Here is a 22,318-nt window from a genome sequence, read left to right as displayed (position 1 = left end):
TTAGAGCAGTGCTGCTCAAGCTTTCACGTGCATAGGCACCACGTGGAGAGCTTGTTGAAAATGCAAATTCTGATTCAGTAGGTCTGGATTGGAGTCTGAGATTCTGCACTTCTCACAAGCTTGCAGCTAATGCTGATGACGCCAGTCCTGGACGACTCTTTGAGTAGCAAGGATTTAGAAAATGACAGCTCTTTTGTCAGGCGGCTTCTGTGTTGAGCTATTCTGTTTTTCTTTGACATGCTTATTATTCAGTTAAAAATCTGCAGAGGACTCAGTGCATTTTCAACAAAATGTTAAGGTTTTATTTAGAAAATCATTTTAGAGGCAAAACGCAGTTCATTTTGTTTAGCAAAATGAATTTAACAAATGCATTTAAATAAGGTAAATTCAAGACTTCTGTGGATTTTTTTCCTTAGTTACTTGATTTTCTGCCAGTGGAAGTTTCTGTCTTCCAGCCTGAGTGCTTTCCAAGTTAATTCAGCTATAATCCAAGGAACTGCTCTATGGAATCTGAATAACTCAAATTCCCTCTGTATTCTCACTCAGTCTCAATGTATTAAATGAAACACAAGGAAAATGACTTAGGGAAGTAGAATTAGAAGGAAATGTTTCTCCCTCTTGGTCATGTTATCTTTTCAACAGAGGCCTTGTCTGCTCTGAAATGGATGGTGAAAGTAAATTGTTACTGGGAGGTGATGGTCAAAAAAAAAACTTAGATGGTTTTCACACCATCTGTCATCATGACCCAAAGGAAATGCAAGCCACACCACTTCCAGCCAAGCCACTGCTTTACACAGAAGCTGCCCATAGCTTCCTATTGTTATTTTCTTTTCTAGTTATGTACATTAAAAAAAAATACAACATTGTGTTAAATAGGAGGACAGCTAACAGAGGAGCATATGACACTACACTGAAAAACCAGAAGAGCTTGATTAAGCCGAGGAGAGAAACAGCAGATGGTCTTCGTGGAGGGAAGCTGCCAATGACCACCGTCTCCTCAGTCTGTGACGGATCTGCACTCTGAGGGTAGGCCTTCTGATAGCCGCCACTGGGCCAGGCGCTGCTTGAACCATTTCTGGAGGAGGGAAATGTGCAAAATTACCTGTCACATACTGAAAAACTGAAATGTCCATTCCCTTTCTAAAAGTAGCTTCTGTGGCCCAGCTGGAAAAGAGGAAAGCAAGAACTGAGTCCCTGGGGGTGGTTCTTCTCATTGTGATACTTATATTTCTGCCTCAGGACCTTTGTACATACTGTTTTCTATGCTTAGAATATCTGACCTTCATTATTTATCTGATGATAAATAATTCTCAGGGCTCAGCTTAAATAGAACCTTCTCAATAAGGCCTTCCCTAACCACTTTATCTAAAGTAGATTCTCCATCCATCTCCTATTCTCTATGTTAATACTTTGTTACCTTCACAGAACTTTTAATATCTGTAATTAATTTATTTGTGTATTCACTTGTTTTTAATCTACATTTCCTTCTAGAATATGAGATCCATGAAAGCCGTCTGCATCCATCTTATCATCATTAGCCCCTAGCATAAGAGCTTAACAGAGATTAATAAATGTTTGTTGAATGAATAAAAGAAATTGAAGCATCTCCTTGATGCCCCAGATAAATCTGTATGGCTGCTATACCTCATCAATGTGTAATGATCTCAAGGGCCTTGGTCATCAGTAGCACTTAGTAAGAATTTGTTGAATAAAATGAATGAAAAACTAAGCACTGAACAACCTTGGGGCACTCCTTTTTGAGGATCCATGAAGTAGTCTAGAAATCGTTCCTGCTCCAGGGCCACTGAACAGTGAGAAAAGAGCAAGTGGGATTCCCAGTTTACTCAAAATCTTCTAGCTCTGTGTGACCCAAATATTCACACCTCGCAAAAGTGACCATGGATTTAGGAAAAGCCCCAGATGGGATACTTCTAGACAAGGTACCATGTGAGGGCTAAAACATATTTTATGCATTTTAAAATGCATATAAAGGCATATAGATCTGCCTTTATTATACCCCTGAAGGGTGGGGGATTCTGCAAAGTGGAGATAAGGAGACCCATGCTGGGGAATAGTCTGGGGTATGAACCAGGTTGGCCAGGAGGAATCTGGATTTTTAAACAACAACATTGAAGAGGCAATAGTGAAGAAATAGAAGCAGCAAGCATTAATCCACATGGGAGAGGATGAGTAGAGGGCTCTGTGGGAAGGCAGGACCTCCAGGCTTTATTCTCCTGTGCTTCCCAACCCTTCACACATCATGGCACACTTTGAGAATGAAGACATTTTCATGTCATACTGCTTGGGTAGGTGACCACTGGGGGCTCTGCAGTCCTGGGCCCTGCCAACAGGAAGCTCTGTTGTAACCAACTGGCTCAGAACTTGAGGAAGTTAGAGCACCAGCCAGCTCAACTGTAAATGAAGAGGTAAACTTAGGGGCTATCTACTGTCCCTTGTAGTGTTTCTAAAATTTACCTGTTCTAGGGGTCAGTAGATGAGAGGACAGAAAGGAAGCAAAAAGAACACAGTTGTGGGATGGATGCCAGACCTGGAATGTGCTGATGGAGATGGTATGGTGAGAAACACCTAGAGGGCTCTGACTTGGCACAGCCAGATGCAGATTCAACCTCTGAACAAACAGAGTGGGCTCTAGGGCCATGCGTGGGAAGACCTCATCTCTGCGGAGATCTAGGGAGTCAAAAGGCATTTCAGCATAAGCCCAAGATGAGAATAAAGGGCGAGAATCACAGGGGAAGGAGTGCTTCTAAGCCTCAAGGTCTGTAGAGCTAGAAGGGAGCGAGCCCACAGCACGGCCTAGGGCTCTGCACCAATGCTCACCTGGCTGAACAGCAAGGGACCACGCCTACAACTCGCCCTAACTGTTCAACAGTTTACACACTGAAGTGCCTAACACCTGTCGAGATCAGTGGTCTTATATACCTTTGTACTGTGGGGTGGCAGCAGAGAAAAGTAATCTAAAGCCAAGGGCAGCAGACTACTCGTAGGGAAGCCTTCTCTTTGGGGGTTGCTCTCTGGGTGCCATAGTTCACTCCTGGGGATCTCCAGCCTTAAGGAGAATAGAGAGCTCATGTATCTTTGGTGGCTTTAACCAACATTCTGCTAAAGGTGGGCATATTTGCTTCTGTGATCCATGTGTGTATTTAGTTAACTCTGGAATCTGGTGTGAGAGCAGCATAGTTCCAGTTTCATTAATGAGGCAGCTCTGCAGGGGTTCCAAGGCTACAAGGTCTGATTAAACAGTATTTGCAGTTTCTAGAGCTGAATAAATGGCAGAGTTTTACAGACTGACTAATTAAAACTTGGAGGGGGAGAGGCTCATTTTCTATCAGGATTCATTTAAGACAAAATGATTGAGCTGGCTTCATTCAGAAGAGCCACCCACATCTTTATGCTAGTAATGAAGCAAAATATTAACATACAGTTACTGAAAATAACTTCAGCAATGACCAAATCTGTGAATCGGTGAGTTGGTATCCAAATGCTTAATAAATTGCACCCTAGCATTGGGGGATGGGAGGAGGTTCAAGAAAAGCTCAACTGTTTTCCACAGATATATATTTTTTAAATCACATATGTATATAATAATTTAGCAAACCAGTTGCTCTCCAACAAAAGTCATTGAACACCTTGCTTGCTTTTTTCACCTCCAGAGCTGAACCTTATCACATCTCACTCACATCAATACTAATTTTCCACCTGGCTTTCTCCTTCTCTTCTTTGTTTCAGTCATCCCCTGGGAAAGACATTCATCCCTTGCTTGCTTATGAATGGATGCCCTCATTAGCCTTGCCCATTGATGGAGATTTATTTACTCTGAGAGAACAGATGATAATTAGACACTGTGATGGGGAAGGGGTGAGGCAAAATAATATTGTTCCTGTCCTTTTCTCTAGTAACTAACATTTCATTCTTTTTAGGAGGAGACCTTTAGAGGTCTTTATTCCACTGATAAGACATCTAACAACTAAAACCAGGGTTCTAGGAAGAGTCCCAGGACATCAAGAGGGGATAAAAATCCTGGAAACCAATCTAAGAACCAACGCCAACTACACTGGGATTGAATCAGTGATAATAGAAAATGGAAGATCATTCTAACCTCCCAAGGGGCTGATAAGAGCTTTCCCAGCCCCTTCTCACACTGACTTCAAAATAATGAAAGACACAGGGGTCGGGATTCTGTAAGGTTTCTCTAATTTAAATATAGGAGATATCTAATTACTGTCATGAGAAAAAACCCATTCTAGGACCCCAGCAAATGCACCATAAAAAGTTATTTCCATTAGAGCATCCTTCACCTCATCCTGGGTTCCTACAGGTGTCCCTCCCCACCCCACCCCAAGTGAAGAACATTGTCCTACAGTGGGACAGTTATAAAGAGGTCAAAGCCCCCGGTCAGAGAATATTTCAACATTTTAGTCCCTCTTGCCTTTGCCAAAGTATCAGCAGTGTGAATCAGCCTGAGTTAACTATCTCATAGGAGCATAACATGCTTATTTTTCTTCTCCTAGTGTTACTTGTTCTAGGAAAATGAATATGAATCCAATTCTGGAAGTGGGTGGTATTAGGCCTAAGGGACCAAGCATATGAAATAAATATTATTTTGGCTTTGATGACCTTTTCTCATGGAAAAGGGTAATGCGAACAAATAGAAGAAACAGGGGAAGTGCTGATTCCAGACACTGCTTATGTTTAGGCCCAACAAACCTGGCCTCCATCAGTTATTTAAAGGGTCCCTACAGGGAAACCATTCTCACCCACCAGTGACATGGGGGTGAGAGGGTTGGGAAGGGGTTAAGGGGATGGGAGGGAACGATGGGAAGTTGGAAGATGAGATCCAATCTGGTAAAGGGATGACGGAGGGTTACCTAGGAAGCCTCTTCCCCTGAAACTGCTAAATTTTGCCTCTCTCTGAGCTCTTGGGTCTCAGATGCTTCCCTGTGGTTGATGCCAGAAGACAGAGGGGCAAGCTGAGCCGTGGCAATCTCAGGGAGGAAGAGGGTGTTAGCCCAGTGGCAGGAAAAGGAAGCAAGGAGCCCTGCTATGAGGCTGACTCATTGCCCTGAATGCTTACTTCAGGGCTGAGTCTACCATTTGCTCATTTGAGGATGGGAGAAGTGGGAGGGGGGGGAATGGGAGAAGGGCTGCCTGAAAGGGGCAGAGGAACCTGCTCTGTAGGGGTCTGAATCGGCCGACCTCAGTTATAGGAGGGTGCCCTCTCTTACTTTCTGCCCCTGACCTGATCTCAGTTCAGTTCTCTCGTATAAGGTGAATCTTGAGGAAAGATTGAATATAGCCTGAGATGACTGTCGTTTACTGCATGGATTTTTTTTCAGGAAGAAATAGAACATAAATTGAACTTTCAGTGCTTCCCTCCCACCCCACCCAGTTGTTTCCATTCCTTTTCTGTGGAGACAAAACAGCATGGTAGTTAAGCATCTGGGCCAGGGGGCCAGACTGCCAGGGTTCAGATCCCAGCGCTGCTACTCCCCAGTGGTGGTCTTCAGCAAGTTATTTAAACTTTCTGTGCAGTGGGGCCAAGAGTGCCCATCTCATAGCATTGTTGCGGCAAATAAATGATTTAGTACTCGGAGAGTACCTGGGGCAATAGGCCGCAAGTGTCATCTGTTACAAAGGCCAGCATAATCATTCTGCTTTACAGGTAAGGGAATGACAGTCACTTGCCAAGGGAGAATCAGGCTAATACGGGGCCCATGGTAAACCCACAGCCTTAAAGTTGAGTTACTGTCTCTGTGATCACTCCTCTTTTCTAAATACAGTGTGGGATTGTAAATGACAACAGTTCAGCAGGCTGCCTCCTGGGGAGAGCTGGGGTTCTGAGAAACATGAGCTGTTAGACTTGGGTTACAGTACATCACCTTCCATTAAGTTCTGGTTCTGGCTAGCCAGATATCTGTTCCTTTTGCAAAAGACTGATATGCTGGACTTCCTGTTTGACCTAGGAGAGGGAGGATTTTCTATGGGCAAGTTCTCCAAAGGCTTAATTAGTAAAAATCATTTTGGGCTTGGGATCCAAAATGGATCTTGGGGTCTTGGTTCTAGGATTCACTGGAGCACCCATTACAAGCCTTTAAGCCTCAGCTAAGTATGACTCATGGTGAGGAGAGAACAAAATGTCTGAATGCTCTGGTCTATAAGTTGGGAAGAATAAGAAAGTCTGCTTTAGACCTGTGACTAGAGGTGTGAATTGCTTTGGGCTCCCATGGGAGAGGTGCTAGAGGAGTTCCAAGTGGTATCATCATGCAGAACTAATTGTCTTTCCATGACCAAAGGGGAAATAGAAGAGTTTAGACAGGGGTTTAAAAAAAAAAAAAAAAGTCAGTTGAAGGAGCCAATACTGCACCTACTGTACCTAGTGGTTAAAAATCATGGGCAGTGTTGCATTCTCTACCCTAAACAATTTTCAGGATAATAGAGGAGCTTTTAAAATAGATAAATAAATCAATGCACTTACGGTGACATCTTTTTCCAGTTCCTTCAGTTGTAATGTCAGATGTCTACCTTCTCAGAAAACTCCAGAAAAGGACCCTAAACCTTAGACCCGTGGAATTTTTAAAAACCGGAACCAAATCTCCCTGGCTCCGTACAATTTTAGCTCTGCAGCTAACCGGAAGCTGCAGCGCGATGTGATGCAAAGAGCATGCTTAACGACCTGTGCCATCACGGCAAGTCTCTCCCTCTAAACCTCAGTTTCCTCGTTTACTAAACCTGAGGACTGAATTTATAGCTGATCACTAAGATCCCTTCCAGTTCTGACACTCCCGCTGAGAACAGATTTGAGGGCGCTGGGCTCAGAGGGCGCACACTGCACCTCTCCTAAAGGTTTCGCTTCCAGCCCAGAGGAGAAAATAAACCCGGGAAAGCGAGACAAAAGTGGGCCAAGGGACACTGCTCCCAGCCCAGAGGGAGGAGAGAGCGTTTATCCCGTGCTGTAGGGGAGAGTGGAAAAGCAAGGAGAAGGGAGGGTGGGCGTGGGGCTTCTAAGCAGCTCCCGCGGGAGCCACCGGGCTGGGGTGGAGGGACAGACCTGGCGTCCGCGGAGCCGGGAAGCTGGGATGCTGCTGTGGGGGCGATGCAGGTCTGGGCTCCCGGGGTGCGGGCAGAAGCGACGAAAGAGCCGGGGGAAGGAGGCCAAGCGGGAGCTGAGGGCAAGGGCGACCCCCCACCTTCTCGTGATCGCCCAGGCGAGGGTGGGCGCGGCGGGTCCTCGCGGGCAGGAGTCGGGCGCGCGCGGGGGCTTACCTGGGTCTCCTCCTCGGAAAGGCCGGCCTCGGCCGCGATCAGGCACAGCGTGGTGGGGTCCGGGTGCTTGTTGACCTTGTTGAAGTTGTACTCCAGGATCTCCACCTGGTCCTCAGTGGGGCCGCTCGCGGTCTCCGCAGACATGGTCCCGACACGGCTGCGGGAGAGGGAGAAGCGGCGGGGTGAGCGAGGTCCCGGGCGGGCGGGCGGGACGCAGGGTGGAACGGCGATCCGGGGCGCTGCCGGGCACCTTCAGCCCCGGGGCTGTCCCCGCCCGCGGTCGCACGGCGCACGGGTCCCCGGCGCTGCAGACTGCTGCGGGAGCCTGCCCGGGCTCCTTCCAGGGGCGCGCGCCTAGGGGTCCCGCCTCTGAGCTGCGCGTCCTTGGGCTGCGCTCCTGCCCCGAATTTTTACAAGGTTCCCCGGGGTCAGTGGTCTGGGGTGGTGGGAAGAAGCTGACGTCGCGCCCTCCCGGCCTTGAGCCTTTAAGGAAGGGGTGGAGGAAGCGCGGCGGTGATTTTGAAAAGTCGTCTTCAAAGCTTCCTCCTGGGAGAGGAGCTGCCCTGGGTACAGTCCTGACAGATGGCGTGGCTGGGCTGCCCCGCGTCCGCGGCGGGGACGCCTCACCCGTGCGCGCCCTGCCGCCTCTAAAGCGGTTTAGCACTTTGCAGCCCTCGCCAGGGAGGGCTGCACACCCCTACACCTCCTTCGGGGAAGTGACCCACAGGACAGAAGTTACTTCTCAAAGTTGGGGAAATGGGGGCGGCGCTTATTAATCTCTTCCTTTTACAGAGGTGAAGGTAGGTCCGCAGTGATTTACCCCTGCAGTTCCTAAGGCCAGTTACAGGACTTTGTATGCGGTTTCATGGATAGGTCCACTTGACTTTAAAGTACTCCTTGAGTTGGCTGAGGGCCATTGGACTTGGTTGGCCGCTAAAGCCCTCCACCTGAGGGCTGGTGTGAGTCACTCTACAATCTGCAACCTCCTTCTCCTTCCCTTCACCCCCAATTTTTCTAACTAAAGCCATGAGTCAGAGGCCTCCAGTCAACCCGGCTGTTCACTTCCCAGCGTGACCTGGACATTGTTCCCAGGGTCCCCCAGAGTCCACTTCACTATGTTCCTCCCTAGATGAGGCCTTCCAAGATACAGCCAAAACCCAACTGAGGAGGATCTACAGCAGCTGTCTTTGAAATCAGGCATCCCTTCTAATTGTGTTCAAATTAACTGTAAAGTCAAGAGAATTGGTCGGTTACCAGCTTCAAGGGCTCTTGTATTTCCTTACTTTAGAGCCAAGCATTACTCTAGCAGATAGGGGGCAACATGATTCCTGCTACATCTCTCATACCTAAGTAGCCTCTGAAATGGGACCAAAAAAATGGCAGATGTGCACCCCTCCCCTCCCCCCAATTTAAGATGTATTGAGGTATAGGAAGTTAGACTAACTTCTAACCATAGAAGTTAGACTCTATCTTCAAGTTCTTGGCTGAGCACTTGGTACAGACAGGTCAGCACTTGCCATTGCTGACAGTAGAAGACAAGCACAAGTGTGGGAATCCCGTTGGTTTGTTGTTTTAACAAACTAATGCAAAATCATGCAGCACAATCCTGAGTAGGTTTTGCTGTGGTCTGTGCCTGGGGATGAGCCATACTCCACTGATCTGCCTGCATAATGTCCCCGATGCTGTGACAACCTTTTCAAATGTGACCTGCATCCTGGGCTCCCTGAATAAATGTCTTTCCCTCTCCTCTTGGTCACCTGAAGAGGCTTCTCAGGTGAGACAAGAAGCCATTCTACTGTGAGAGGTTCTGGGCTTAAGCCAGTTGTCAGGTCATAGTGAAATCTTCGTGATTTTAGGGAGTTCTGTGCTCCCCCGCTTAATCTGTCCCAGTGATTCCTGTCACAGTGCTGAGGAAGGACGGGGTCAAGCCAGGTGGTAAATGCCTCTTCTCCTGTTGGCACCATCTCCCCCTTTCTCTGACACAGAACTTCAGAGCTGGAAAGAATCTTGGTGACCAGCAGCCTAGAATGGAAAGCCTTGGCTTCAGTTTCAGTCCTGTGCTCTTCTAGACCCTTCTCAGCGGGCCATTCTGTCTTTAGTTTGGCAGAAGAAAATCAGGAGGGCAACCGTGTAAATGCAGGCAGGGGCTTGTTGCTGTTTTGAATGGGCTTTGACTGCCCTCGTAGGATACCAATTCCAGCCAAAGCTGCCCACTGGAACCACCCACCACTGCACATTTTGCCTGAAAAAACACAGGAGAGGGGAAACTGCTGCCTCTGGTTTTATTCCTTGCCCTAGAAAGGTTCCATCTAATTCCAGTTACACAGTTATGCTGGCTCTTCCAGGAAAATTTTTGCTGCTGCTTTGTAGACTCCCCAGTCCTTCAGAAGTGTTCATCAAATGTACAGATTTCTAAACTGGACTCAGATTCAAGGACTGTTCTACATGTACTTCTTTCCCTCTTTCGGTTTTTTAATTGCTATTATATAATCCATGGGTGACTCATGTTCTTACATTTCATCAGGTGCATTTTCTCGTACATTTTTGCGGCTCTCCGTTACAGGACTTTGTATGAGGCTTCATGGATAGGTCCACTTGACTTTAAAGTACTCCTTGGGTTGGCTGAGGGCCATTGGACTTGGTTGGCTGCTAAAGAGACTTGTGGGAGGACCATTTGAAAGTACCTACTTCTCTAAGGTACACTAAACAAACAAACTTGACTTCTAGAAATGAGGATGGAAGATCTAACCACGATAGAGATATCTGCCTGTTATCTCTCCACAAAACTCAGTCTCTTATTTCAGCTCTCTTTGGTTGACATGTGTTTGCTGCTGCTGCTCGGTTTCTTCCTCCCTCTCTTTCTTTCAAAGGAAAATTATAAATCAAATCACCCTAGTAACCTTGGCCTTATAAAACTTCTCAACGCTTTCCAGTAAGGAAACTGTTGAAAAGTATCTCTGAACGTAGTCTAAACAATGTCAGATGAAAAGAACTAGAAATATTTTAAAGCTTCTTAAACTTTAATCTGAGCACAAGTTCTATTGTTGCTGTAGTTATTAATATGAAACATTCAAAGAGTAATTTGTCCTGTGGTTGTGTTTTCTTTTGTGATTGGGGAAGACAATGCATAAACCTTTTCAAGAGATTAAATGAAAACTGCTGGCTTTTTTCTAAATTCCAATGCCTGGGTAGACAATGTGTGCCAATATGACAGCTTTACCTTTGTCCCCTAATCCTGTAGTCATTTATTTTAAAAGTATCTACCTATATGAACCAGCTCATGGAGAGTGCTACAAATTGGAACCTGCAGAACTCTCTTTAGGGTCACATTTACCATCTTCTCCTCCCCAACCCAGCCATTCTGACCTCTTTGTAATGCCGCTAATTCTAAACCGAGAGAAGAAGATTATCAGTGGCAGATACTCCTCATAAACAATCCCATGGTGAGCTGACCAAAAGCAAAGAAAGCAGATGGATCATTCTTTAGGGTTGTCTCCCAATTTACTTTAGCCTGAATCTCCTTTATGCTCACCGTGGACTTTCTGGAAGCAGTGGGCTCTTGAAGTATTCTGTGTTTTCTTAAGTGAGAAAAATAATATACCACCATTTCCCCAAGAGAAGCGGTGGGTCTTTGGAAGTGGATAGAGTTTCCTCACTTGTCACTTACTGAACTACTCTGGATGGGGTTTGAGGGGGGATCACCCAAGCTGTCAGTGTTTCTCAGAAATTGACAGATGGGAGTGGAATACTGATCTGCTTCCCCAGGTTAACAACAAGGCTGGTTTTCAAAGAAAGGATTTTTTTGTTTTTGTTTGTTCTTTAAATATGAACCTGGTGGTTAACATCCTTAAGCTTAGGATAGTTCTCATGCCTGTCTGGGCCTCAGAATCATCTGTAGAAATGTGCAGGCACACTGCTGACCTCCTGAAGCAAAACCACATTGTAGGAATCCAGCATGGGAGAGACACAAAAAGTATCTCAGCTCTCACAAGAGTTTGCAACTTAATCATTAAAATCAACTGTAAATGTTTAGAGCTTCTTATACCTTATACCGTTAAGATGCTTTAAAATCTTCTAACTCTGATGCTGTATATCATCTCAACGCTTGAGTCGACAGTATGTTGAGGTAGTTTTAAAAGAATAAGCTTTTTTTTTTTTTTTTTTTTTGCGGTATGTGGGCCTCTCACTGTTGTGGCCTCTCCCGTTGCGGAGCACAGGCTCCGGACGCGCAGGCTCAGCGGCCATGGCTTATGGGCCCAGCCGCTCTGCGGCATGTGGGATCTTCCCGGACCGGGGCACGAACCCGTGTCCCCTGCATCAGCAGGCGGACTCTCAACCACTGCGCCACCAGGGAAGCCCAAGAATAAGCTTTTAAAAATATACATTGGAGAGGAAATTTAGACGTTATGCTATTTACCTTTTGTATATATGGTCAGGAATGTGGAAGTTGTCTTTAAAATTATGAATTATTAAGAGAAATTTCCCCATGCTTTCAAAAATTCAGAAATAATATAAAACTCTTTAAATTTTTTTTCAGAAAAACCCATTCTTTTGTTGAGATCAGAGTTTAAGAAAGCAGGTCATCAAAAGAAAAATTTCTTCCACCTTGTCATACAAATTTTCATAATTGATTTAGAAGCCAAAATTTACAGTGGAAGAGATTTGCCAACCTTGATAAAATGATTGTCCTCTAAATTCTTAAATTTTCCAGTGAGGGAAATGCTAAAGTTTAAGTTATGATCTATATAGACAATTTATATAATACAACTTAAAACTGAACATTAGATTATGAATGCACCATATACACATAGTGTCATTGCTGTCTTCAGAGAAACAAGATTCCAAATTTAAATAGGAAAAAACATTTTTAATGCTCTATTGATTCCAGTTTTACATATTAAAAAAACTGGAGGAAAATACAACAAAATGTTAACAGTGTTTATACCTAGACAGTGAGACTACAGATGACCTAAAATTTTTCTTCTTTTATTGTTCTGTTTTTTCACATTTACTACCCTGAAATTAGAAATTAAAATTTTTTTCTTAAAAAATTATTCCTTTTTTAGATTAGTTCCATCACATATGTATGGATCCCTAAAAGACCTTTTCTTTTAGTTTTTGTATTTTTGAGATACATAAAAATGATATCATACTATATGTAATTCTTTTGTTATTGCTTTGTTCATCAACATGTTTCCAAGATTCATTCATATCTCAGCATGCAGAGAACTTCATTCATATTCTGTGCTATTTCCATTTAGTGAAAATACTGCAATGGATTTATGTCTTTTCCTGTTGGTAGATATTTGGGTTGTTTCCAGTGTTTTGCTATTATGAACAATTTTCTCTGAACATTTTTGTATATATCCTCTGAAGCACATCTAGGAAGGCTTCTCTGGGAGTGGAACTGGTCATAACGTATGTGACTAGTAGCTTTACAACATTATACCAACTTCTTTTCCAAAACTGTTGAACAAAACTATACTCCTATCAGCAGTATATAGCATTTCCTTTGCTCTACATTCTCCTCAATGCTTGGATTGTCAAACTTCTGAATTTTTTTCCAAAATTGTTTTGTATTCTTTTTGTCCATGAATAATATTTAAACCTACTTGAAGCTATTTATGTTTCCATCCTGATTAACTTCTTGAGGCTAAAAGGTTCCATATGTTTACTATTTACTGTAAAAACGTATTTCCTGTTCCAGCCCAGAAGGAGATTTGAGGTGTTTTTGGAGGGTTTAGACTCTGTCTCCAGGCTAGCTTGTTATCTCCACTGGTCACCAAGAGCCATATGGAAGATATATGGAAAACTAATTACAGCAGATCTTTTGTCTGTATAATGCTAAAGATGTTACTATCTTCCCTTCTACAGAGCTCTTGGGAGTCAGGACTTGACTCTGCACTTAAAAACTGCGTAACCTTATTAATTTATTGTCCCCCGCCCTTAAAGCAAATATCAAAGTCTCCAGATGAAAACCACAAAGGTGGATTTAAAATGACTGAATAAGGAAGAAGAAAGAATGTAGGGATAGACAGAAAGTGTAAAAGAGAGAGATTATTTGGCTGTGGGCTTAAAATAGGATATAAACATGTGAAGTCAAATAATGCGCTCAGTGTTTGAACTGCAATATCATGACCATGGGGGTGCTGAGTTCTAGTTCAAAAGCAGGTCGCCATTTGTTCTTTCAGTTTCACTCACAGTCCTCTCTTAGAAATCAGAATGGAATTAGTCCTGTTTTGTGGTGGAGAAAGGTTAACTAACTTACCTACAGCATCAAAGAAAGACTCTGAATTCTTTGATTCTGACCACAGCTGTAAAGGCAGCTCTTGATGTCTTGAGCATCAAGATTGATGCCTACTTCCAAAATGTAGTCTCCTTATACTCTCTTGATGTCAGAAATTCTAAGATATCACTGAATCCCCTACTTGGATCTTTGAGCTCTAATTTTAGTCATAGTCTGTCACTTTAGTGAATAACTGGGGCTGGGGCAGCCAGGCCATTGCTGACCAACTGTGGGGTCTCCAGCCTCATTCCCTTAGTGGCTGCCACAGCCCAGCACTCTTGCAGACCTCCTCACATCTCCTGGGAAAGCCCTAGTATCTACTTGACACCAAGGCAACAGAAAGAATGGGATCGCCCCTTTCAAGTTTTGTTCTGACTCCACATTTTGAGGTGCAGATACATTGGGGAAATTTGTTCAAGTTTGGTAAGACCTGAGCTCCTAACTTTTTTTTTTTTGTTTTAGTTTCTGCTTTATAACTGAGCTCCTAACTTTTGACCTAGTGTAACAGCTACAGGCACACACAGAACCACCCGCCATCTCACAATGACAAGCACGCTGTTCTCCCAGAACATGCTGCACTTGACTGCATGGGGCAGGAAGGCTGAGATGCCAACTAGTGCCTGAATTCATGCCATTCCAACTGGTCGCCAGTGACCATACCATCCCAAGTACGTCTCATTCCCCCAGTTTTGTCAGGCACAGGTGTCATCAGATTTGGTTTTCAGTGTTTCAGCCCTGCTCAGAGGTTGCATATCTCTTAGTAGTTAAGTCAAGGCTTAAAAATATGAAGTGCTGCCTTCTTTTAAGTTTTGCATATCTGACATGCACTTTTATGTGTGCTCTGTGTAATTGCCAATTCAACTTAGTACTTTCCAGGTCCTCCTCTTTAGACTTGCTTTCCTCTTGGCTTAGAAGCCCCTCTGTTTCAGGAAACCCAGCAGAATTAAGAGTAAGATGAAATTTGAGTTAATGTAGTAAAAAGGTCAAATAATTAGAAATCCTGAATACTAATCCTTTGAAATATCACTTTGCTGAGCCTCCATTTCTTTCATGTGAAGAAGGGGTATAATAATACACACCTGAGTCTAGCTCACAGCTCTGTTGTAAAGTTCATATGATATCATTGTAGGGAAAGTGTTTCTAAACTGTAAAGTGCTTGCTTGTGGAAGATACTGATACTATTGTTCTTTAAATGACCATGAGCAAGGAGTTCAGTAGGGCATCTTCTGGGTGGCAAACTGGTAAGAATCGTTTGTAAGTTTCACTCTTTCTGGGTTTCAATCCCTTTTTTAATCTTTCTGGAACAGTAACGCACAATGGTTGAAATAAGAACCTTTTTTTAAAAAATCAAATGCTGTATATACTGCTTCATTGAAAGATGTGTCTCTGGATGGAGCTTCTCAAGCCTAACACAAGGGTGTGGCAGGTTTTCTCATTAGCAAAATTCTACACATTGTAAGTTGATTTGAACTTAGTTGTTGACATTTTCACTAAAATATTCGTTTCTTTGCTCACTCCTCACCACCACTCCCTAACTTATTCTTTCCTCTCATCTACTACTGAGGAAGCATCACTAGGACAGAAGATGAGTAGTGAGGAAGTTAATAATAAGCAGGGACAATTATTCTATGAATCGGTGAGTAGATTTTTTGAGGCCATCTTGGCCTATGAGAATAATGACCTAATTGTTCTGAAATAATTTGTTCACGGGCTTGTCTTCCCTACCAAATTATGTGCTCTCCTGTGGTAGATGTGTCATCTCTTATACGTTTCCATCTCTCCAGCATTCATTAAGAGTTCCACCACTTAATAGGTGCTCATTGGGCTTCCCTGGTGGCGCAGTGGTTGAGAGTCCGCCTGCCGATGCAGGGGACGTGGGTTCGTGCCCCGGTCCGGGAGGATCCCACATGCCGCAGAGCAGCTGGGCCCGTGAGACATGGCCGCTGAGCCTGTGCATCCGGAGCCTGTGCTCCGCAACGGGAGAGGCCACAACAGTGCGAGGCCCGCGTACCGCACAAAAAAAAAAAAAAAAAAAAAAAAAAAGGTGCTCATTGTATGTCTGTTGAACTGAATGTAACCAGTGGCATCTGGCATGACTTCCTGTCGATGATTGTTGTCAGTAGTTAGTTGTAATTCCAGTGTTCTCGAAAGAGGGAGTGAGAGCATGTCCTTCTACTCCGCCATCTTGAACCAATCCATGGTTTGTTTTTTACTTATTTGCAGCTTAGTTTTCTTCTCTGTAAAGTGTGACTAAAAACTTCCTTCCTTGCCTATTTACTCCAGTTGCTAACCAGTGAGATTATTATGCTCATGAAACAATTTAGAAAACTGTAAAATAACATACACATTTCCAGAAGTGTTATGATTATTTCTTCAGCCAGAAGAGTGAAGCTATTGGGCCACATGACCTCTGAGATCACTTCTCTTTTAATATTCTGATGATCAGAATGGTCTGAGTTTCAAATCATCATGTTATTCTTCATCAACAGTTTACTGATGTCATTGACCTGAGAAAGGGGAGTATAGTGGCCCCTTTTAGCCTATGTCCCTGATTTGCTGAACACTTTGTGCCTAGTTTCTACTTCAAAGAACAACTGAGGGGCCCATGAAATATTTTGAAACAAGGTGCTTTTTAATATTCAGCCTATCTGTTAAATTAACATGACATATAATTTGTCATCACTTAAGTGAGGACACTTAAGTGTAAAAGGGGTGCTGTGAATAATTACACCAGAACAACAGGCATACATCAGAAATGTCCCAGGCAAACCTGGATATCTGGTCCTCTTATTATATGTAAAAGGTTAAATTTTTCACTTAGGTGTGGGAGAGTAAAAGTGCACCTGTTGAATTTAGGCATCTGAGCTGCTGTTAGTAAGATGCAGGTCTATTAGGATCTTAGAGGACAGAACCACATACACCTATCCAAAGTAATGAACAGGAGGCTGCTTTTTGCTCTTAAGAAAGCATACTTGTTGCAGCTCTGTGGTTAAAGATAAGAGGATATACTATAGCTTCAAACTTCCTGACCTTTCATTTTTATTGCAATTTGAATACATAGAATAGAAATTTATCTGGTAGGGTGAATAATGCTTGGGCTTCTGCCTGCTTTGGGTATTGTTAGTATAGTTGTACTAATGCTTAGTAAGTGTGAATACCCATTACATATCAAACAGAGTTTGGTCCTATGATCAAATATAAACAAAGGAACAAAACTGGCTTGTACCAGAGATTTCCATGGTGCAGAGCCAGGGCTTTTCAAACCAGATAACACAGGAAGCATGAGACTTGTGAAATAAATTGAATCATCAGCTCTCCTCTTTGAAAATCTCTGATTCCCTAATACACCAAGAAATTAGACAGAGTTCTGTTATTGGGGGGGTGGGGGGGTGTCTCAATATTTCTAAAGAAAACCATTAAACATAAAGGGAAATTTGCACTGCTAAACCTAGAAGGAAGTAACAAAAAGATCAAATTTCTAAAGAGTTTGTGGAGAAGAAAACTGGCACAAATAAGTCAAAATGGCAGATAAATATTCTTTTTATGTTTTAGAGTATGTTATTAATTTTTGTGCGACCCATTTAGCTTCCTAATTATGTTTTATTTAGTAGAACATTAATTATATTAATTAAGTCATTAGGGAGGTGTGTGTGTTTGTTGCATAGAAAAGGAGGGATGCTCAAAAACTTAAATGCTGATGATGGAAATCAGTCTGATATTTTAAAAATTTAGTCCCTATAAGCCACACATAGATAATTGAGAATCAAGTAGAATTGTCATATTTCTCTGTGACCATTCAGTCACTTCAGAATGTTAAAAAATTAGTTTCTTTCTGAAAATGTTCTCATTCCAGTGCCTGACTCTGAAAAGGGCTGTTCATTTGTAATTCTGGGGACATGTCATCATGATTTATTGTTTTTGAAAATGTATTCTGGGTGCTACAATATTTTTGCCTGAGCCCTAATTACCGAGTAAGGAACAGTAGTTGGGGACCTTCATGGGATGGCACGTGCATGATCGGTAGATGTTTAGGGTGCCCACTCATAGGCCTTTGAAACCTGCCCAATGCAAGCAGGCATAACTTGCTCGGGTTGTTTGTGCATTTGCAGAAAAGACTCTTTGATGGAATGGAAATCTCTCTTTGCACAAATACACTTGAATCAATTATTATTTTTTATGGTCCAACTACCATTCTTATTTTGTGACTGTACTTTAAGTAATGGATAAAATAACACACACTTGGTTCTTTGTAGAGTTCCAAGTTATGCCAAAGTCCAGCCATGCATGCTGCTTGTTGCCATGATACTCAGTTATATGGACCTTACTTTTTCCCCCATTGAGTGGTTTTTATGAACAGGTGTTCAACTGATGGGATAAACAGAGGGTGTGCTGCTCCAGCCTAATCATTAACATCACAAAATAATTGAAAAGGACAGATAACACCAGAAAGCTAGCTCTGAACCTACAGTAGATCCTTTCTCTGAGCATCAGACATAATGTTGCAGAAAGAGCCTGGATGGAGCCTCAAAAGACCCACACTCTCCTTCCAGCAGTAGCACTTAAATTGCCAAGTGACTGTGGACAACTCATTTAATTGCTTTGAATCTCCATTTCTTCATCTATAACTGAAGCTGTAATCCTACTCCACCTGTCCCACAGGGTTGTAGTAGGATTCAGTGAGATGGATTAAGTTTATGAATGGCATTATAAATTATAAACAGTATATAGATACAAGATACCATTATTAAGGTTCTAATCCAGCTTTCCCAGTGATTCAGGATATAGTGTTGGGCAATTAATAACATTCTGTTTTGCAACCATTAGTGTAGCAAAACATTGTAGAAACTTCATCAAACTTATGCCTAAAAAAATTTCTTAGAACATTTCATTTGCTTTGTCCAGTAATCAGTCACCAATACGGAGAAATTAAATGCTTCTAAAACTGACCAGCCAAGTTTACAAAGATGACATTGAGAAGGAGAGATTGCTGAAGATCACACTCTTTAAGTTCCAGAAAATTATTTCGGTCACTTTTTAAAGTCTTAGTAAAGGAACACAGAGAAGCTCCTAAATGTTTGAAATACTAGACTAGAACTTATGATGTCATGTGTCTCCATTTCTTATGGACAGTTCAATATTCCATATTGCTTAAAGAAAGCATAGGCCATCTAGCCCACACCTCTCCCTTCCCCTGTCTCCCACCAACCAGATCTAAAGGGTGGTTGGGTATACGTGTGAGTGTATTCATTATGGCATCATTGGTGAGAACTGGGGGCAGAAAAAATGCCCAACACTAGAGGATTAGATAAGCCAATAGTGTATAAAAGTAGCAAAGTTACTATATATGTGGAGTTAGAAGTAATGCATTGGAAACATTAGAAATATAATCAGCAATGTATGTAGACCATAAAAATATGGTGTTGGGTTAAAAGAGAGAGCAAGGAAGAGGAAGAGTGGGAGAGCAGAAGAAATAGAATGAGATGTAAAACCTAAGAAGGGTCTTGTGTGAACTATGAATTAAGGAATGTGTTAACTCAACGTGAGCCTAAAGACCAAAAAAAAGGACTTGAAAAATTAGAACACTGTTGGACTGCCCCATCTTTCAGAGCTTGTCTGTGTAATTCTTTCCAGTGTATTTTTTGCATAATGAGGGAATACTTCATGGCTCACCTAATACCCTTCATGCTGCAGCCTACACCAATCCCTGGGCTTGGTTTTTCCCCCGAAGGGCAAGGTGAATAGCTGGTCATTGTCCTCCAGGACAGTACTCCATGTTTTTCAACACCATCATCAAATGGCTTTCTAGCCTTCTCTTATCCAATTTAAATAACACCAGGTCCTTTTGCCACTTTTTATAGACTTTGAAAAAATTATTTAGTCATCTAGGAGCTCTTTTTAGCTAGTTCCAAGGACTCTCCTCCCTTTTAAATTGTGGAACCCTGAACCGGGTACCATGCTAATGAAGGCAGAAGAGGCCTCCCTCTTTCTTCACTCCTGCTTCAAAAACCTCAGTTTTAGTCATTTCCAAAGGATGCTAGTCTATTGGGGCTGACCAAAAAGTTCATTTGGGGTTTTCCATAAGATCGTATGGAAAAACCCAAATGAACTTTTTGGCCAACCCAATACTATCCACAAAGAGTGTGAAGAGTACACAATAAAGTGATAGACATTTCTGGGCATAAATTATTGAATTAAAGATTTTTATAAAACAGATTCTACTCCTGAACCAATAGAGTAGAAATCTGGAAAGGAGCCAGGGAATATAAGCCCTAGGGAAAATTGTTTATGTAAATTTCCTAAGGGAGAAACCTCACAGGAAGGAAATGAAAAGACATCAACAAAGACTAGACTATCTAAGCAGATCTGTCATGCCCTTAAGAATTACAGGAAATTTCCATCATGATCCATCTAGATCTAATGGCTGGAATGACCACCATTAGTTTTCTGCCCAGTGTACTCTAAGAGATTAGAGCTGATCAGTGTCTGCCTTACATTGTTTATGACTTTGTTTTTGTTTTAACATGTAAAGATAGAATAGTTCATTCATGAAAGATCTGACAGGATTTTTATGTTTGGTCACATTTTATCAAAACCACCAGAAGTAAATTACAAGAAATTATATGAGGGTGGGTAAAAGTTAACTTCCCTACTTTCAAAAGAGCTTCTATCATGACCTAAACATGGCCATAAGCTAACAAGAGCCTAAAGCAAATATCAGAGTAAGCTGACCTTGTGATTAACGATTCCTTGAATGCCCAGCATTCATACTGAACTTCTTTTTGGTGAGCCAATATAAACAGCTCTCTGTCTGGGCAGGATGGATACAGTGCTTCCCACAGGGAACCTGAGTCACAGCAGGAGTGAATGACTCGGCAGAGAGGCCAGAATGAGGCATGGGGAGGTCTGGGTTCAGTCAGCTCAGCCTCCAACTAATCCTAAGGTACAGGGCAACTCTCTTTACTCTCTTGTACCTTCATATACTGTATTCACAAGTGACCATAGAGTATATTGCTCATGGCCAGGAATTGTTTACAATGAAAGGGGGCACTATTAATAATCCACTGGGACAAGTGATGTTTTAGGCTTTTACCTCCTGCTTTAAAATTCCATTATAACTGAAGTAGAGCTGAAAATAGGACTGGGTTCCTGACCACCAGACTCCTACTGTGCTTCCCAGGCTAGGCTGTCTACATGGGACTGTAGACCTGTCTACACTGCCAGGACCTGTCTATACTGGAGTTCTGTGGAAGAGTGTTCACCATATCACCTAAAGATCAATGAAGGCATTTTCCCAGCAATTAAAAAAGACAGCCTGACCTGCACCTGCTTGGTCAGGCCCTCATACATCCCAAACCCCACCTGTGTTCAGAATCAACAGCAATGGAACACCAAATCCACATCAAGGTCACTGAAAGGCAGGGGAGGCCAAGGGAGCCAGGGTCAGGAAGAGGGCAGATGCAGGCAGCCCCTGTGTCAGGACAGCCCCTTTTATTTGCAGCCTCAAGCCTGTTCTCCACTGGCCCGAGGCCTGTGGACAGAATGGGGTGATCCAGGGGCTGCCTTGGGATGCTCAGGTTTTGAGTTTTTTTAATTTTTTTTTTTTTTTGGCCTCACCACGTGGCATGAGGGATCTTAGTTCCCCGACCAGGGATCGAACCCTCACCCCCTGCAGTGGCATCGTGGAGTCTTAACTGCTGGGCTGCCAGGGAAGTCCCTCCTCAGGTGTTGGTTTTTAACCGGCAGGTTAGTACTTCATAAATCACTCTGGGCCACAGGCCACCGTTCTAACAATTTCATCATTGCATAGCCCTGTTCACCTGGCTTTTTTAAAGTTGGAGGAAGCCATCAACATCAAAAAACTAATCCGTGTTAGGTCATGACACAATCTTAAAAAAATGTGCCCAAGGGAAATAAGCCATTCCACACTAAGAGAATTTGGAAACAAAGATTAGGGGAAAATGTTTTAAAAAAAGTCATCCAAAGAAGGCAGAAATTCTGTCGCTGTTTTACAACCGTTTTTCATCAGCGGTGCAAAAAAAAAATTTTTTTAATTTACTCATTAAAAACTAATTTTTTGGGGTGAAACTCTGAATGGCAAGAAGAAGGAACATTTGGCTTCTGAACAGCATTAAACCAATTTTGGGGTGTCGCCCTGGTGGCAACAGCCTAATCCTTTCCCCCAAAACTTGGGTCCTCATCTCCTGGTCCCCCGGGACCCAGGATAATGCTCACCTTCCCCTTCCCCTCCTTGCTGCTGTTCTCACCAATGAGGTCTCTGTGCCACCTGGCTCCCCGCAGCCTGCAGACTCTACTTCCCCAGAGGGAGGTTAAGTACACCCCTGACCACACCCCTCTTCAGAGGCCGGACCTACCTAGTACAGCTGCCACTTGCCAACGAGAGCTGCAGCAATCTGAGCTTTCCGTATGGAAGAAAGGGCCGTTGGAGTCACAGGAACTAAGGGGACCCAAGCTGCAGGACTGGGTCCTCAAGGAAAGAAGCCCCTTGTCACGAAGCCTGGGCAAGCTGTTCTGCCAGTGCCAGCCTTCTGCCCTGGAGAAGGAAGCAGGTAATATTTATAAAGCCCTGTGGGCAGAATGTATTGACTTTTTATCTCTACTGTAGTGACCTTAATGTGACTTTCCATTTCTCAGAAAGATAAATGAAATGCAGCCACCTCCGATGAGGACGAATGCATTTAACAAAGAATACACTGATTGAAATGAAATTGAGCTATTTGTAATGAGGTGGAT

General features: G+C 43.1%; 1 protein-coding gene across 3 annotated transcripts; it reads right to left on the bottom strand.

The window, feature by feature from the left end:
- Positions 1 to 279: 279 nt before the first annotated feature.
- Positions 280 to 22,070, bottom strand: HOPX (HOP homeobox). 3 transcript variants are annotated; one of them, XM_081254302.1, is made up of 3 exons: positions 21,940 to 22,070; positions 7,282 to 7,438; positions 280 to 1,075 (listed from the first exon to the last, which is right to left on the bottom strand). In XM_081254302.1, exons 2-3 carry the CDS (start codon positions 7,423 to 7,425, stop codon positions 998 to 1,000), a joined length of 222 nt encoding a protein of 73 aa, XP_081110428.1. In that variant the 5' UTR covers positions 7,426 to 7,438; positions 21,940 to 22,070; the 3' UTR covers positions 280 to 997. The 3 variants fall into 3 exon arrangements, with proteins under 3 accessions (XP_081110428.1, XP_081110427.1, XP_081110426.1); XM_081254301.1 differs by lacking the exon at positions 21,940 to 22,070 and adding an exon at positions 7,909 to 7,988; XM_081254300.1 differs by lacking the exon at positions 21,940 to 22,070 and having other exon boundaries at positions 7,282 to 7,982.
- Positions 22,071 to 22,318: the final 248 nt, after the last annotated feature.

The sequence above is a fragment of the Mesoplodon bidens genome, assembly GCF_964165515.1.
Source record: "Mesoplodon bidens genome assembly, chromosome: 1".
Taxonomy (NCBI): Eukaryota; Metazoa; Chordata; class Mammalia; order Artiodactyla; family Ziphiidae; genus Mesoplodon; species Mesoplodon bidens.
This window is presented reverse-complemented; position numbering and strand designations above follow the sequence as displayed.

Excerpts from the sequence above, each read along its gene's own strand:
- HOPX (XM_081254302.1), bottom strand. The coding sequence starts at position 7,425 with ATGTCTGCGGAGACCGCGAGCGGCCCCACTGAGGACCAGGTGGAGATC. Across the intron at positions 1,076-7,281 it reads TTTCCGAGGAGGAGACCCAG|AAATGGTTCAAGCAGCGCCT; the intron begins GTAAGCCCCCGC and ends TCCCTCCTCCAG.